Here is a 15,409-nt window from a genome sequence, read left to right as displayed (position 1 = left end):
GTAGCACTGCAGTGAGGAAAGGGAGAGGGACGCTGAGACCCGCCAAACCAACAGAGCATCAGGACATTAAGACACCAAGGAGTGCCGCCATTTCCGGTCTCCCCGTTGAGATTACTCACAGAAGGAAATGGACTGAGGGGCTGAGCCTAACTGGGGATTAAACCACTGCTTTTGTTGCCGAGTTCATGCCCCACATCATTGTTCCAGAAACCCGAGGTATGACAAGCATGAGAAGCCACTTCCATGTCTCAGATGGGGCCCGGGGCAAGTCCCTGGGGTTGGTGGAGCTTTTCCCAACGGGCAAACCAAGGGGAGATGAATATGCCTCGGCTTCCCTGGGAAATCAGGAGCAACCTACCAGACAACCGCCCAACTCTTAAAACACAAAGCTGCAAAGATCTGATGTGATTTCTCTCTTTGTTACTTCATTCTTTTAAATTGAGGTATAATTTATGCATCCGAAAAGTCCAGGGCCCCTGCTGCAGGGCGGTCCGCGCCTGTTAAGGACAGAGGCCCAGCTCGCCAGAGGAAGGGCTAAACGATTTTCTTGCCTTCTGGCCCTCGGCGTGTGAAGCCCCAGGGCCTCGGGGAAAGTCCTGGCCATCTGGGCCAGCAGGGCCCAGGAGGCCGTCCCAGCAAGGGGCCGAGTGGGGCGCGGCGGGCGTCTGTCCTGAGAGCGGGGACCTAGCGACCGGACTCCAGGCCCAGGCACGTGGGCAGCGAAGCGGGGCCGCCCCGTGGGGCGCCCCGACCCCGGACGCGGCTCAGGGCCCGAGGCGGGGGCGGGGGGGGGGCGCCGCGCATTACCGGAGCGCGGCGCGCCGACCGAAGTCAGCCGAGTGCGCGGAGCGGCGGCGGGCAGGGGGCGGCAGGTGCGGCGGGGAGAGCTCGCCCGACTCGGGGAAAGGGCCGGGCGCTGTGGCCCTGGCGCCCCCGCTCCCTACCCTGGCCCGCTGCGGGAGCTCTGGCACTTCCGGGGCCCGGTGGCTCTTCGGGGGAGCTCCTCCAAGGGCAGCCTCTGGGGCGGGGGAGCGCGCGGCGCGGTGGCCGGGCAGGGGGTGGCCGGGCTCCCGCAGGGGCGGCGGGCGGGGTGGGGTGAGGCGGGCCGGCCCCCTCCCCTCCTGCCCGCCCTCCCTTCCTCCGGTCCTGCAGCCAATTAGACGGCCCCCTTGGGCGGGAGGCGTGGGTCGCTCCATAAAGCGGCGCGGAGCTGTCACCCCGCGAGCAAGCTGCGCACCATCCAGGCCGGAGCCAGCGCTGCAGACTCGGGCGCCTCGGGCCAGGGAGCGCAGAAGAGCCATGGCCACCACCAACGGGACCGTGGAGAACGGGCAGCCGGACAGGAAGCCGCCTGCCCTGCCGCGCCCCGTCCGCAGCCTGGAGGTCAAGTTTACCAAGGTAAGGTGGGCGCCCATCCCACCCGACGGTCGCCTGGCTCTGAGCTGGGCAGTCCGGCCCGGGTGGCGGGGATGCGGAGCCAGCAGGCCGGGAGCCCCGCCGCTCCGCTCCGAGGGTGCCGGGCGCTGCGGGCGGCGCGCCTTCAGTCGAGTTCGCCCGGCGTTCCCGCGACCGGAGCCTCTCCGCTTGGGTCGGGCCCTCTCCAAGCGGCGTCCGGCGCAGGACATCCCCGGCGGGAGCGCGTCCACCGCGCATCCCGAAGGCGACTCCGCGATGTGCCGTCCCAGACAGGCCCTTGGGCGGCGGGGCTCAGCGCTTTAAGCCACCGAGCCTGGCGAGGGAGGCTGCGCAGCGCCCGTGCGGCTCCAGGCTGCCACCGGCGCGGCCCCGACGTGCCCTTGCAGGGCCCGCTTTGAAGGCGAGTGGAGGTGCGGGCCGCCGCCGGTCTCCCGCAGACCCTGCGACAAGGTTTCCGGGGACGAACGGGCCAGGCTTTGGGAGGGTCAGAGGGTGCCTGAGAACACCGAGAGTTGGTCACGGAGCTCGCGCTGCACTGGGGACCCGCCACTTGGAGACTCCAAAACCATGTCATCGGGAGCCAACTGGAGAGACGTCGTACCTTCCGAGCCTAGCCTACCTGGCTTACCAGCAGAGCGAGGGGAAGTAGGAAGGTGAGCCCTGGTGAAACTGCCTTGGAGCCCAGAAGCACTGGTGCTGACAGACGGAGAATGTGTTCCCGAAGGTCTCTGAACTGGGCCTGGGAAGCCGCGCTGGTGGCAAGGCCCCGCCGCACCCCGTGGAGTCTCTGCTGGTTTGCGCCGGGCTGGGAGGCCGGGCGTCTGCAGGGCGGTGAGATCACCTGCCTAGGGCAGAAAGGAAGATGGCGAGGCCTGGAGAGCCGGCCGCGGAGGGCTGCCGGGAGCGCGTCCCGTGGGAGGACACGGAGAGGCTGTTTGGAGGCCGTGGACACGGGGAGCGCTGCAGGGTCGCAGGCCGAGAGCCTCCGTTGGCATCTCTTTCCCCAGCTTTCCCTCCTTTTTATTTTTTAATTTGCATCTTATCCCTAGCCCCCAACTCCAGCTGACACAGCACTTAGAAAATTCCCCCCCAATTTTACTTTCAAAAGTAGCAATTATGCCTCTCAAATAGTTTTAATCAAGCGGAGAAAGTTGTAGGCCACTATGTGTGGCCTTCAGATTTGGGTCTCTTGGCACTTAATGTCAGCTCTGCCTCAGATCACATGACATTTAAATTAACTGTTTTCAGAGGGCTCTGTAATCAGTGGAGACACTTCACCATAAACGCTGAAGATTATTTTTAATGTAGTTTCCGTAAGTAGTATCAGCTTTGGAGCGAAAAATTCCACCACACGCTCTGGGAACATAAGAATAGTACCTACGTCTTTGTAGATCGTTAACACTGCTGGTGCTTGCTTGCCTGTTGGTGGTGGTGACGTTTGGTTTTATTTTTGTTTCGTAAGTTTTGGGCTTTTTTTTAAAGGAGGCAGAACCCAGAAATCACCTATGTTATTGTCCTTTTTCTTTCTGCCTTTTTGAGTCCTATCAGAACAAGGAAGCCACATGGAATGTTTCTTTCTCTGCGATTCTTTATGGCCCTTTACAAGTGTATATAGAGAAGGATCTTAGAAGATTCACAGAGCGACCAGTCTGTTGTCTTGCTGGGCACCCCCTTTTTCTTAGTGGAACAGAGCAGGGTATGTGATTAAGGCTGAAAAGAGATGGGGAGGGGGAGGCTCCAAAGAACCTGGAGACTTAGGTGCTCCCGGGTGACGATGGCTGCTGTGGCCTGATGTCAGGCCACTGTACTCTCCTTCCCTGTGGAGAGTAAGGCCTCTGCCTGTTTTGTCTTTGCAGACCCACCACCGCAGAGGCCTACTGCTAGCACCTGCAGGGCCCAGGCAGCCTGTGTGGTGGTGGCTGAGGGACAGCAACCCTGGCGAGCAATGCTGAGGGAGCCTCTGGCTGGAGAGACAGCAGAAGGGGCCTAGGAAAGAAGCAGGAGACACAGAATTGCAGAATCCATCGAGGCCCGGGGCAGGCGGTGGGGAGGGGTGCAGTGTGTGAGCCAGTAAAGGCCTGTTATTTTTCAAACCTGACTCATGGTACTTCTTGCTAATGGAAGAAATGGCGGGTCTGAGCCCCAGCCTTGGGGGTGCCATTTCCTAGGGTAAGGCCAGTTTCCAGAAGGACGACCTTGTCGGAACTTCCTCATTCGTTCTCCCGTTTTAACACTGGGCTCTGCTATGTGACCCTGGTGTGAGGGAAGGATCCCCTTGGGCACCCCCTCCCAGATTCAGAGGATACCAAGCTCTTTCACTTCAGGGGGACCCTTTTCTTCCCTTATAAAATTTCTTCCGGTAACAGAGATTCTCCTTAAGAGTTTCTGGTTCACTAAAACTCCCGTTTTTATGATCTCTTTTGTGAAAAATAAACTGCCCTCAACTCTCCTTTTCTGAAAACATACTCCTCTGAGTTTAGCCGAAGTCCAATGGAAGTTACTGTAAATGGCGCCAGCACACCTCCCTTGCACGACCCCGTCTTCTCCACCCAGGACCCAGGTCTCCTCAGAGCAGCTGTGGTTTTCCAGCTCAGTTCGGAGAACACGCCTTTCTTCTTCAGAAAATTTCGAGTTCGCCTACAGCTTGGTGTAACAATTTCATACCTCTGTGAGGTTTATTTGATACCAATTCACAAGTGGAAGAGAACATTTTTTTTTTTCTGGAGACTTTCTCCTTATTTGGGGCTCAAGACAATACAGGCAAGCATAATTGGTAAGCCACACTTACTGACCCCTTCTTTATTTGTGTTTTTGTTTTGTTTTCGTGGAGAGAAAATCAACAGTTAGAAACCACTTCCAAGATTACTTTACTAGTGTAGCAGGAAGAAAAAAAAATCTTGCTAAATTGGCAACATTGTGATGGGAAAATATGGTCAAAGTTGAGGAGTCTGAATGTTGTTGTTGTTGTTGTTGTTGTTTTTTAAGTTGCTGGTTAGGAGGGACTACAGACCAATGTCATGACCTACCAAGTAATTTTTTTTTTTTTTTTGGAGGCACATGCTTGGAGATGAAGTATAACAGACATCTGATCGTTGCAATCTGTCTCCATCTTCCTTATTTATATTCTCTTCTACCGTCTTCTCATTTCCCTCCCCCTTGGAATTGATACCAGGAAGGACCCAGAATCAGCAGTTTTCACTAACAGTCTCTATTTGCTAACCCACGAAATTTCTTCTTCCAAAAAATGGCCCCCCCCCCCCCCGCCCACTCTGGCTCTGCTTTCGTCCCTGCGCTAACTGAACCCCTCTTCCCCACTTATTAATTTCTCGCTGTTACCGAGTGATTGCTCGCTGGATGGCAAAAGTGAACGCTTGGATTTGGTTTCAGCTGGAAGAATAAACCTGTAATTGTAGCCTGGCCTATTCCACGTGCTTCCCTGGGGGCCTGGCCTCATGTTGAAGAAGCTGAGCTTCCAGAAGTCAGACAGGCACGTCCTACAAGAAAGGGATGCCCTCAGCCCTGGATTCCACATGGGGGACAAGGTGCCTCTACCCACCTGCCCCGGCAAGAGTTGGCCTTCTGTGCTTTGTCCCCGCCAGGATGAGACTTCCCTGCTTTCAGAGAGAGTTACCAAAACGGTCTTCCCCCAGCAGCTTCGCAGAGCGCGCTTCCTTCTCAGTGAGCTTTGGAATTTTTACAGCAGAGTCCAGGACAGAGACCGTAATCAAGCCACGCACAAGCTGGATGAGATGTCGCTCTGCCTGCCTATCATCACTGGGGAGTCAAGTGTTCCTAATGAATAAAATTCACGGCAATTGAAAATAGCCCTTGGAGTGACACAATTCTTTGAAAATTAATGAAAGGGAAGCAAAAGATACGCATATAGATGTAGAAACGGACTTTGATGAGCTAGCTTTGTACTTAGAAATTATTGATGGAAATGCTTCTAAGGTGTCTTACCCACGTCTGTGACTGGGGTCTTTGTGACGCCATGATGGGCTGTGATGACAAGGCTGTCCCAAGCTGGTACAGCAGCAGATCATCTGTCCTCTCTGGGTTACGGGGGCCTCCACGCTGTCAGAACGTGTTTTGTATGTTAGCTGTCACCTCTGTTCCTCATTCCTTTCCCAAAGCCCTCTCTTTTAATGTGGTGCTTTTTTAAGGTAGTTAGCAGCTAGAGTAAAGTAAGAGTAAATAGTACATACATTTCAGCGTGGGAACTTTGTGAATTCCTTTTCGTGTGCTCATGATGTCTTTTTATTTTTAACATCCTTCTTCTCAGTTGTGTTCTAGGTAATTGAGGCCCCGAGCTAAATGATTTCTGTGGGTTAATTCCTTGGTTCTAGATATAGTATATGTGCTGCCAAAGCGAGCACTCCTTGGTTCTAGATATAAATGACTATTTGCTACATCTTTTCGTATAACCAGACCATTTCCTAACCCAGATATTTATCTTTGTATTCCAACACTGGCTTTTATCAAGCCCAACATGAACATAGACATTTTGAAGAGAATGGGGGAGGAGTGCCAATGTACATTTAACAAAGATTAGGGATTATGGTAAGATCCTTGTAGAAAGCCAATTCCTTGGCAATCTGGCTGGGGGTTTCCGCAAGAAGGAGGCAGAAGGGAGTGCTCACTGCCGACCTACCCTTCAGGGGTAGGTGATTCCTTGGCACTTATAGGTCCAAACTTATTTAGTCTTCGCCCAAACTCTATGAGGGTGTTGGATTTAACCTATACACGCTAGCCATTCTTCCATGAATCCATATTAATTCTTTTTAAAAAGAGAGAGACAACATTTTAGAAAAATTCTAAATGACTTTAGTTTCATTATGACAAAAAGTAATTCTCTGAGAATGCATTAGAAGTTAGGAGACTTGGATTCTAATTCTGAGGGTGATCCGGGGTGGGCGTGGGACTCCACCTCCCCTCCAGGTCTCATCTATAAAGGGGTGGGCGAGTGGGTAGGTGGCGGGGGGGTGGGGAAAGGACAAGACATTACCTAAGGTCCTCAGCATGTTGGAATGATATGATTTTGATTTAACCCTAATGCATTACAACTTCCTTTCCTGGTTAGATATTCATCAACAATGAATGGCACGAATCCAAGAGTGGAAAAAAGTTTGCCACATATAATCCTTCAACCCTAGAAAAAATATGTGAAGTAGAAGAAGGAGATAAGGTGAGTGCTCCACCTACCCACCCCCCCATCCCCCAAGTAATTAAATTGCTGATAATTAAAGGATAAGGAGGCAGTTTGGCTCAGTTGTAAGACAGAACGGGCCTGTCCTCCGGGTACGACCTAAGTTAGCTGCTTCCCAGACACATGGCCCAGAATGGGATCAATTAGGGACAATCCACTGCAAACAGTCACTCTCCTTTGATAGATGTTTCCCCATCTATAAGGATGACCTCAGCTTTCCTCAGCACAGGGATAAAGGAAAGGTTTTTATCAATTACTTGAACCTGGAGGCATTAAAGAATCTTTCCAGAAAGCATTTCCGGCTGGTGTGTTTCACCCAAATGCAGCATTCTGGCAGGAGACACTTTAAAAAAAAAAAAAAAAAAGACTTGAAGGGAAAAAGACTCAGTGGCCAGATTTCTCTTCTGCCAGAACCTGAAATGATCATGTAAAGCTATAGTCTTTATAACTATTTATAACAACTATATAACCGTAAAACTATATAATTATGCATATATATCTATGTCTTCTGGATGTGTCCTTGATACGTTTCAAAGCCGGAAAGTATCTTTTAAATATACGTGCCATTAGAAGAAATGTTGAAGGTAAAGCTTTTCTAAGGAGGGAAGGGAAATTGAAACCTCTCCTCCACCACTAGAGTAATCATCTGATGTTCTTATAAGCGTATGGGTAATGTCGAATGTGGACAGGGTGAAAGACATGTGTAAAATAGGCTTGAATTTGATCCCACCAGTAATAGTTCTGTGCCAGGCAGGAAACACAGTGGTTCTACCTATACAGACCCTTCTGTGTGTAGTGCTTCAGGCTAAGCTGTGTTTACAAAGATAATAGCATCGGGGAGCTCGTCTTTATATGATGTCAGTACATGGGGTGGCTGGGGTGTGGGGGCACAGAGCAGGATTCCCAGTGAGCGATTCCCAGGTGCATCATTACACAGGAATCAAGGAGGAGAATGAGATCCCTGCCTCAGGCTCTGGCTTTTCTCTTGGTCTGTGTGAGTGCTCTGAGCCCGTGGAGTCAGAGGCTGTCCTGTCCCCTGTGCCTGGAGAGGCTCTGGCTCCCAGAGCCTAGAACAAGGAATTCAAAGTCTTAATACCTCCTTTGCCCAAGTTTTCAGTGGCCTCCAAGCATGCTTTGGAGACAGAGAATCTTGGTGGTGTCCCCCTCTTGATTGCATCCGGCATCACCTTCCTAGGGAAATGAGGCTCTGAGGGGCCTGGGGGATGAGCCGTTGCCCATCAGCAATCAGACCCTTGAACTCATTTTCCTGAAATAAGAATGGGTGACCTTAAACAACTCTAAATAATTCTCACCTCCTTCCTTTTACAAAGAAGTTTTGATTATAATTCTATGGGTGCGCAGAAAATCCAGTTCCTTGTCTATAAAATGGTGCAATACTTCTGCCCCCAGGGGGGTAGGTGAGGCTGAAGGGAGAGAAAAGTTCCAGATCCTCCCCGTCTGTGGACTTTTCCGATGTGGTCAGTTCCCAAGAAGCACTCCTGCCCCATTCTCACTATGGGACCAGAGTCCTCAGCTTGAATACAATGCCAAGCTAAAATAAAAAGACAGACATTTCCCCACCTAATTGAATAACTGCGGGAGTGTGTGTCCAGACTGAGCTAGCAAGTGGAAAAATCTTTTCCTACTTGGGTCACCAAGAAAAATAATTAAGGTCGGTAGTTTTAGAAACTATTTTAAAACGCTTTTATAATCAGAAGGATGGTTCATGCTTGGCCATTGTAGGAATCTTGAAAAAGACCTAAGATGTAAAGAAGCAGAAAGTCACGCTGAAGCCCCGAAGAGGTCCAGAGATTTGAAATGTAGCTGCCATTTTCCGATTGCCACCAACCCCCTTCCTCTGCTTGTGTGATGGAGGCAGGTCTCTGCTGTTCTCCAGAAGGGACAGCTGAGTTCTCCCAAAATGCAGTCACAGCAAAAGATGATACACTCACTCTGGTTTTCAGCCCGACGTGGACAAGGCAGTGGAGGCCGCACAAGCCGCCTTCCAGAGGGGCTCCCCGTGGCGCCGCCTGGATGCGCTGGGCCGTGGCCGGCTGCTGAATCAGTTGGCTGACCTTGTGGAGAGGGACCGCACCGTCTTGGCTGTGAGTAGGCGCGCGTCGGCGGGCAGGTGTGGGACGACTGGCTGGCCTCACAGAGGGGGCCTGTCCCCCACGGAGTGTGGGGGAGACCCAGGGCGCTGGTTCTGTGTGGCAGTGGATGTGTTAGGCCCTTTGAGGTATGGCTCTCTGGCAGTAGGCACGTGTCCACGCCCTCTGCCGTCACCTGTTTGGTTTTGAAGTTAGACTGTTGCCCCCTGAAGTTCACATTCGGGACCAAGAAGTTGCCTGGATGCAGTTCAGCTGCGTTGGCGGTTCCCAGACTCAGAGTCACAGCCAGCCAGTTGAGCTAGGCCATAACCTGGCCCTGCACCTGTATGTTTATGACATTAATTTTTTTTTCACATGAGATCTCTTTCAAAGTTAAGTTTAACTTCCTCCTAAGTGACAATATCCATGACATTACAGATTTAATGTGCTGGTGTATATATTTTTTGAATATTTATTAAGATAAATGCTGCCATTCAACATAGAAAAAACTGTTCCCCTATGACTTAAAAATCAATTCGGATCCCGCCTCTGCCACTTGCTAGCTGCGTGGCTTTGGACAAGTTGCTTTACTTCTCTGAGCATATATTTCTTTGTGGAAGATATCAGTAAGAATTGTATTTAAATGTTGTGAGAGTGCTCCATTTAAAATCCTTAGCAGAGGTCCTGGCATGCAGTAATCACTAACTAGATGACAGGTATTATTGGTAACAGCATTCCTCATAAATAATGAGGAATTATTCCTCATAAATAATGAGGAAATAATGAGGGTATAGAGCTTCTCACCCAGCTCTATACCCTCCTGGCCAGTAATTTCTAGTAATCTTAGTTCTGCTGCTGCAAAATGGGCACGTGAATTCCGCCCACCCCATGAGGTAGGGCTGCTCCGATCAGACCGGACTGTGAAGGCAATTATAGGTTGTAAATGCATTATTCACAGGGGTCCTAAGACCTTCCTTTAGTCTTGCAATGAGTGAGCAGAGGAAATTTCAGGGCCATCTCCTGCCTTGAAGTCCTCTGCACCCTCCACATGCTGCCCTCCTATGGCTTTGACTCCTGTTTAAAACTTGCTCCAAACCTTGAGGCCCAGTTGGTAGGGGAGAAAAATCTCCTTTTCAGCCTCTGATTTGGAAAAATGGTTCTTTCCTTTCTTGATCGGGTGTCTGTAACGAGCCATAGAATATCTACCGTCATGGAGAACAGTGTCATCCAGGACACTGAGATTGTTTTTGTCCCTGGATGTGTGTTTTGGGGGTGGAGGGCTCAAGAACCCTGCATCTCAGGTCCTGCTCTTAGGTGCAATGCCCAGAGGGTGTGTCTGCACAGAGACCTGAGCTCTCCTTCCTTCCTTCCTTCCTTCCTTCCTTCCTTCCTTCCTTCCTCCCCAGTCGGCCCTTGCCCGGTATGTGTGCCCCAAATCCGGGTGAGGGGTGGCTCCCTCTCAAGGTCAGCATTTCTGTCCGAGGAGCCTCTGGTTTCTTCCTGCAACGAAAGCCAGCCTCAACTCTCAAGCTGCCAGACTGGCTTTTTCAAAAACATTTCTGTTTTCACCCAGCATGAGCTCATCAGTCTGCAATGTCCGTGGGGACTAATAGCAGGCGGGAGAGGATGTGCCCTGGGCACCCCTCCCCACCCTGTCCTCAAGTGTCAGTATCGTCTTAGGGAGCAGTGGCCATAGAACCACCTTCGCCGGCAGCCTGCTCCACGGGCCCGGCAGGACTGGGTCGTGATAGCAGACGGAGCGAGTTGCCTGTGTTGTCGGGACCTGGCTGTGCACGAGAAACAAGATCCGGCTCTTTGCCACATCGTGAAAGGAACAAGAGAATTAGTGGGAAATGTGTTTTTCAAACCAGGACCACATCATAGGAAAATACCCTCACCCTCCACCTTGATATGGTTTTCTTGCATTTTCATGCAGCGTAGTGCTTCTTTCCATCATGTTCTCTTGCCGGCTCAGTGGTTTTGACAGAGCTACGTATTTACTTCTGTGTTCAATGTTTAGAAACAGATGTGGGCGATCCAGCAGCCCCAGCTTTCTCCCCCTTCCTGAGGCACCTGGGGCCCAGACTCTGGCTCTGTGGGTGCTCTCTCTGGAAGCGCCCCAAATAGAGGCCCTCCCTGTTGACTCTCTTTTCAACCCAAGCCCCATTTCTGGGCCTCCTCATTTTCAGCCTTGGAATACTGACTCGGGTGAAGGGACAGGTTCCTTCGCACTTTGCCTCGTTCTTTAGTATCTGAAGGTTACGATGCATTCGTTTTTCTGAAGGCATATTTTTCTCTTAAAATGCTAGAGGAAGTAAACGCAGGAGCGGCTGCGGTTCACTCCTGGTCCAGCCACAATAACTGTTTACAAGTCCCAATCAGTAGCTAACACTTGATATCTCAGGTTCAACCCCGTACACTCATCTGCGATTCTTTTTCTTTTTCTTTTTTTTTTTTTTAACGTTTCAAAAGAATTTCCTGTCTAAACCTATTATGACCCTGGTTTTGCTTGGACAGATTCCATAAAACCAACCTGGCAAGTTCATGTCGTCCCTCTGGGAAGCAAAGTGGCCCAAGTTAATAGTGACAGCTAGCCGATGCTTGCTGAATCCTCACCATGTACCAGGCCTGTGGTGGGCATTTGGCCTGCGCATTCATTATCCCGTTTCAGAGATGAAGACACTGAGGCCCAGAGAGGTTAGGTAACCTGTGCAAGGTTATCCAGCCAGAGGAGGTAAGCCAGGACTGGAGGCAGGACTTCCATACGATGGTACGCCATAGTCTTCTGCCTTTCTCCTCCTTGTCCCATCCCAGAAAAAGGCCAAGAATGATTTCCTCATCCCATCGACAGATATGCAGATGCCATCAGGAGTAGGCCCATCCTGGACTTTGGGGCGTTATTTGCAATGCTTGGGTTTCCTGTGGGAAGATAAAAGTTTCAACATGGAATCGATAGGAGAGTAAGGGACGGCACACTGGATCTTACGTTGGCCTCACTTGGTCCCTGAACAGCATCCGCTGGGGGTGGGACACACCCCAGACCCAGACCAGCCCTGTCATCTTCAGCAACTCACAGTCCTCTCTCTTCAGTGTCCCCAAGTAAGGATTGCCCAAAACGAAGCCTCCCGAAAGGAAGATGATCATGATCATACAGCTGTCACCGGCAACAGTTAACATGGCACTTCCTGTGGGCGGGCCCTGCTCTAGCCCCCCCACTAGCCCCATGAGACAAGTACTACTATTAGTAGTAGTTATTAGTATTATTGTTATTATTATTATGATTATTCTCCTTTTACAGATGAGGAAACTGAGGCAGAGAGGGATTCAGGGGCTCGCAGTTCAGTGAGGGAAGCGGTTGCTCCTGTTTAGAAATGCTTGGAACCCCAGTTCTGACAGAGCTGCCCCGAGCACCCTGTGTGGCCATTCTCCAATCTTCCCAGATGTAAATGTCTGGGGGCAGCCACCTCAGGAGTGGTCACTATGCCGGCTGGAAGTTTGATGCCCTGAATTCAGTGCCACTGACCCGCTAGGTGACCTTGGGTATCACCTGGCTCCGTTAGCCATGGTGTCGGCACCTCAACGTGGGAACACAGGTGTCAAGCTCAGAGATGAGGCACACACAGGTGCACGTGGAGGGGGCCTCTCTTCCTTAGTAAGTCACCCTCTCACTGCATCGACGCTAAAATGAGAATCCAGCCCCAGGCTATGTGTCAGGGTGGCCACTTCCTGCAGAGATGGATGAATGGATGACAGGCGGTCTCAGCGCTGGACTCAACTGGGGCCGCTTGTCCAAGGGACAAAGGGGTTCTCTTAAACCCCGGCTGGAAATAGAAAAGAATCCGGACCATTGAGTGGCTGCGCACTCGCCCTGGGTAATCACCTCCCTCACTGCCAAGGGCGAGCCTGCTCCCTTCCGACCGACAGCACATCCGGCTTGGGCAGCCCAGTTGGGGAGGACTGCGCCTTTGGCTGGTGGCACTACCCTTCGGGGCTCTGTCACTCTTTCCACAGCCACAAGGGTCAGCCTAGCCAAGAAAGAAGAACCGCATCCCCCCTTTTGTCAGAGGAAGCCAGCTTTTGTCCAGCCTCCCCAAAGCCTAACCTTCCAGGAGCTTCCCGGGAAATGCACAACGTGTGGCCAGGTCACAGAGCGAGACAACTGTGCTCCGGACAGAAGACCAAATGCTACCGTGTCCTCCTTCCCAGTGAGGCTCCAGATCAGACTTCTATCCACTGTCCTTCACGGGGACACCTGCCCATGCTCTGGCCAGCCCCCCAGATCAAGGTGTTTTGAAGGGAAAGAAATCCTCGACCGTCTGAGATAGGTCTTATGGGAAATGTGTGTCTTGCTTTCTGAAGGGACACACAGAACATTGCACACACAGTGTTCTAGGGCTGTGCTCTCCTCCCCTGTCCCCTGTCTTTAACAGCCCAACAGCCAAAAGGGAAACTATGTCTAAAATAGATGTTGTCTTCATGTTGCAGACCCTGGAAACGATGGACACAGGGAAGCCATTCCTTCATGCCTTTTTCATCGACCTAGAGGGCTGTGTGAAAACCCTCAGATACTTTGCAGGGTGGGCTGACAAAATACAGGGCCGGACCATCCCCACAGGTGAGCCAGCGCAAGACTCCTAGCCTCATCTGAGCCTTCTGGGGGCCCTGTCTTCTCGTCACTCCAGGTAGCCTCTTCATAGCACCCCTGGTTTCCCCTTCAAGGCGCCTTCCCTGTCCCCAAAGGAAATGGTGCTGTGCTGATTTCTTCTCTTAAGGAATTTTTTCTTGTTTAATTCTTTTTTTAATGTTCATTTATTTTTGAGAGAGAGAGCGAGCACGTGCGCGTGCGAGCTAGTGGGAAGGAGACACAGAATTGGAAGCAGGCTCCAGGCTCTGAGCTGTCAGCACAGAGCCCGACTCAGGGCTCAAACTCACGAACCGTGAGATCATGACCTGAGCCAAAGTCGGAGCTTAACCGGCTGAGCCACCCAGGCACCCCAAGGAATTTTACTTAAAAAAAAAAAAATGTTTACTTATATTTTAGAGAAAGAGAGCATGAGTGGGGGAGGGGCGGTGGAGCAGTGGATCCAAAGCAGGCTCTGTGCTTATAGCACAGAGCCTGATTTGGGGCTTGAACTCATGAACTGTGAGATCATGACCTGAGCCAAAGTTGGATGCTTAACTGACTGAACCCCACCCAGGCACCGCCCCAGGAAGTTTGCTTTTAAAATTGAGTTCAAAATCACTTCTTTGTAGACTAGACAAGACTTGGAGCTGATCCCATTGTGGGCTTCTGGGTTTCTTGTTGTTTTGCTACGTAAAATCCTTAACCTAGATTAATCCCAGTGTGTTCTCCTCCATGTAACCTCTTCCAGATGACAACGTTGTATGTTTCACCAGGCATGAACCTATAGGTGTGTGTGGAGCCATCACTCCGGTAAGTATGATGACTTTTCTAGATAGATCCATGTAGATCTTGCCCCACTCCCCTGTAGCCTTTGGAACCTGTTTCTGATGTGTTTTGATTTGATCACATCAGCATTAACTGAGCATTTGCTCTGTGGCATGGAGTTCAGTGCTTGAGAGTTATCAGGATAGATTAGATCCCGCTCCTGTTCTCAGGGGGCCGACCCCAGGAGCACAAGAGAAGGCACCATGGATTCGAAGCAGAGGGCTCAGGAATAGCAGGCTTAGCCTAGAGCAGTAGTTTCATAAGCCAGCCTTGAAGGATGAGAAAGAGTGGTTCAATAGGAAAGTGGGTTTTCTAAGCAGCAGGAATGGCTTGAGTGAAGGTGTAGGGTTGTCTGGGCTACTTGGAGGGCAAGGACAGCTGGTGAGGCCACACTTAGATGGGGACAAAGTGAGGAAGAGGAGGTGTACACATCAGGTGGTATAGACCCAGTGGGCTGTGGCTGCCAAGGGCCTGGGACTTTATTCACCTTGCAGTGGGGAGCCTGGCAGGGGCCAGGGAATGCGGTAATGCTGCCCGTCTGTTGGAGGAAGCCCCGGGCCACTGCAACACCAGGGTGGGAGGCTGGGCAGACAAGTGACAGTGTACGGAGAGGATTGGAAATGTGCTCCCGGGGACGAAGGAGATATGTGCACTCAGTAAACGGTTGAGAGTCCACTGTGTGCCAGGCATGGCACCAGGGTACCAGGTACTGAAGACCTGAAGGAAAAGGGTCCAGCCCTTGTCCCTGAGAAACTTGCAGGTCACTTAAAAGGCTGAGGGGGGTATCCCCGCCAAGAAAATGATAAGACAGGAAATATTTGAGGACCTAGCAGAAGCATGGATTTGAAAGCTCCTAAGGACGTAGAGTTGGTGGAGTTCAGTGGCTGATCAGAGGTTGGGGGTGAGTCCTGGCTGGAATTGGGTGGATCATGTTGCTGATTGATTTGAAGAAGACGGGGGGAGAAGTAGGTTTGGGTGGAGTGAAGTGAAAGATGAAGGTAAGTCTGGGCAGGTGAGGCAGAGGGGCCAGTGGGTCCCATCAGGCATTTGCATATTTGGGTCTAGAGCTCAAGAGAGAGGGGAGGGCTGGAGCTACCCACAGGCGATGGTCAGGACAAAGGTGTTCCCACCCATCAAGTTGGGAGGGGGGTCATCCAATGAGGGGTTGTAGAGTGACAGGAGAGGACCTGGGGCCAAATCCCAAAGACTATCAGGGGGTCCCACTGAGAAGTCTGAGCAGCAAGGGTC

General features: G+C 51.5%; 1 protein-coding gene across 2 annotated transcripts in view; it reads left to right on the top strand.

Annotated features, from left to right (window-relative positions):
* Positions 1–1,133: 1,133 nt before the first annotated feature.
* The window catches only part of ALDH1A3 (aldehyde dehydrogenase 1 family member A3), a 38,932-nt gene continuing 24,656 nt past the window's right edge, over positions 1,134–15,409 (top strand). Inside the window, exons 1-5 of one of the 2 annotated variants that reach the window (XM_049614000.1) lie at positions 1,134–1,398; positions 6,497–6,601; positions 8,587–8,727; positions 13,198–13,327; positions 14,085–14,146. In XM_049614000.1, the coding sequence (XP_049469957.1) occupies positions 1,300–1,398; positions 6,497–6,601; positions 8,587–8,727; positions 13,198–13,327; positions 14,085–14,146 (537 nt within the window). In that variant the 5' untranslated portion in view covers positions 1,134–1,299. Of the gene's footprint in view, positions 1,399–5,405; positions 5,508–6,496; positions 6,602–8,586; positions 8,728–13,197; positions 13,328–14,084; positions 14,147–15,409 lie in introns of those variants that run through there. The other variant, XM_049614001.1, reaches the window with a different exon arrangement.

Source organism: Panthera uncia (genome assembly GCF_023721935.1).
Source record: "Panthera uncia isolate 11264 chromosome B3 unlocalized genomic scaffold, Puncia_PCG_1.0 HiC_scaffold_1, whole genome shotgun sequence".
Taxonomy (NCBI): domain Eukaryota; kingdom Metazoa; phylum Chordata; class Mammalia; order Carnivora; family Felidae; genus Panthera; species Panthera uncia.
Note: the sequence above shows the minus strand (reverse complement) of the source record. Positions and strands in the feature narration are given on the sequence as shown.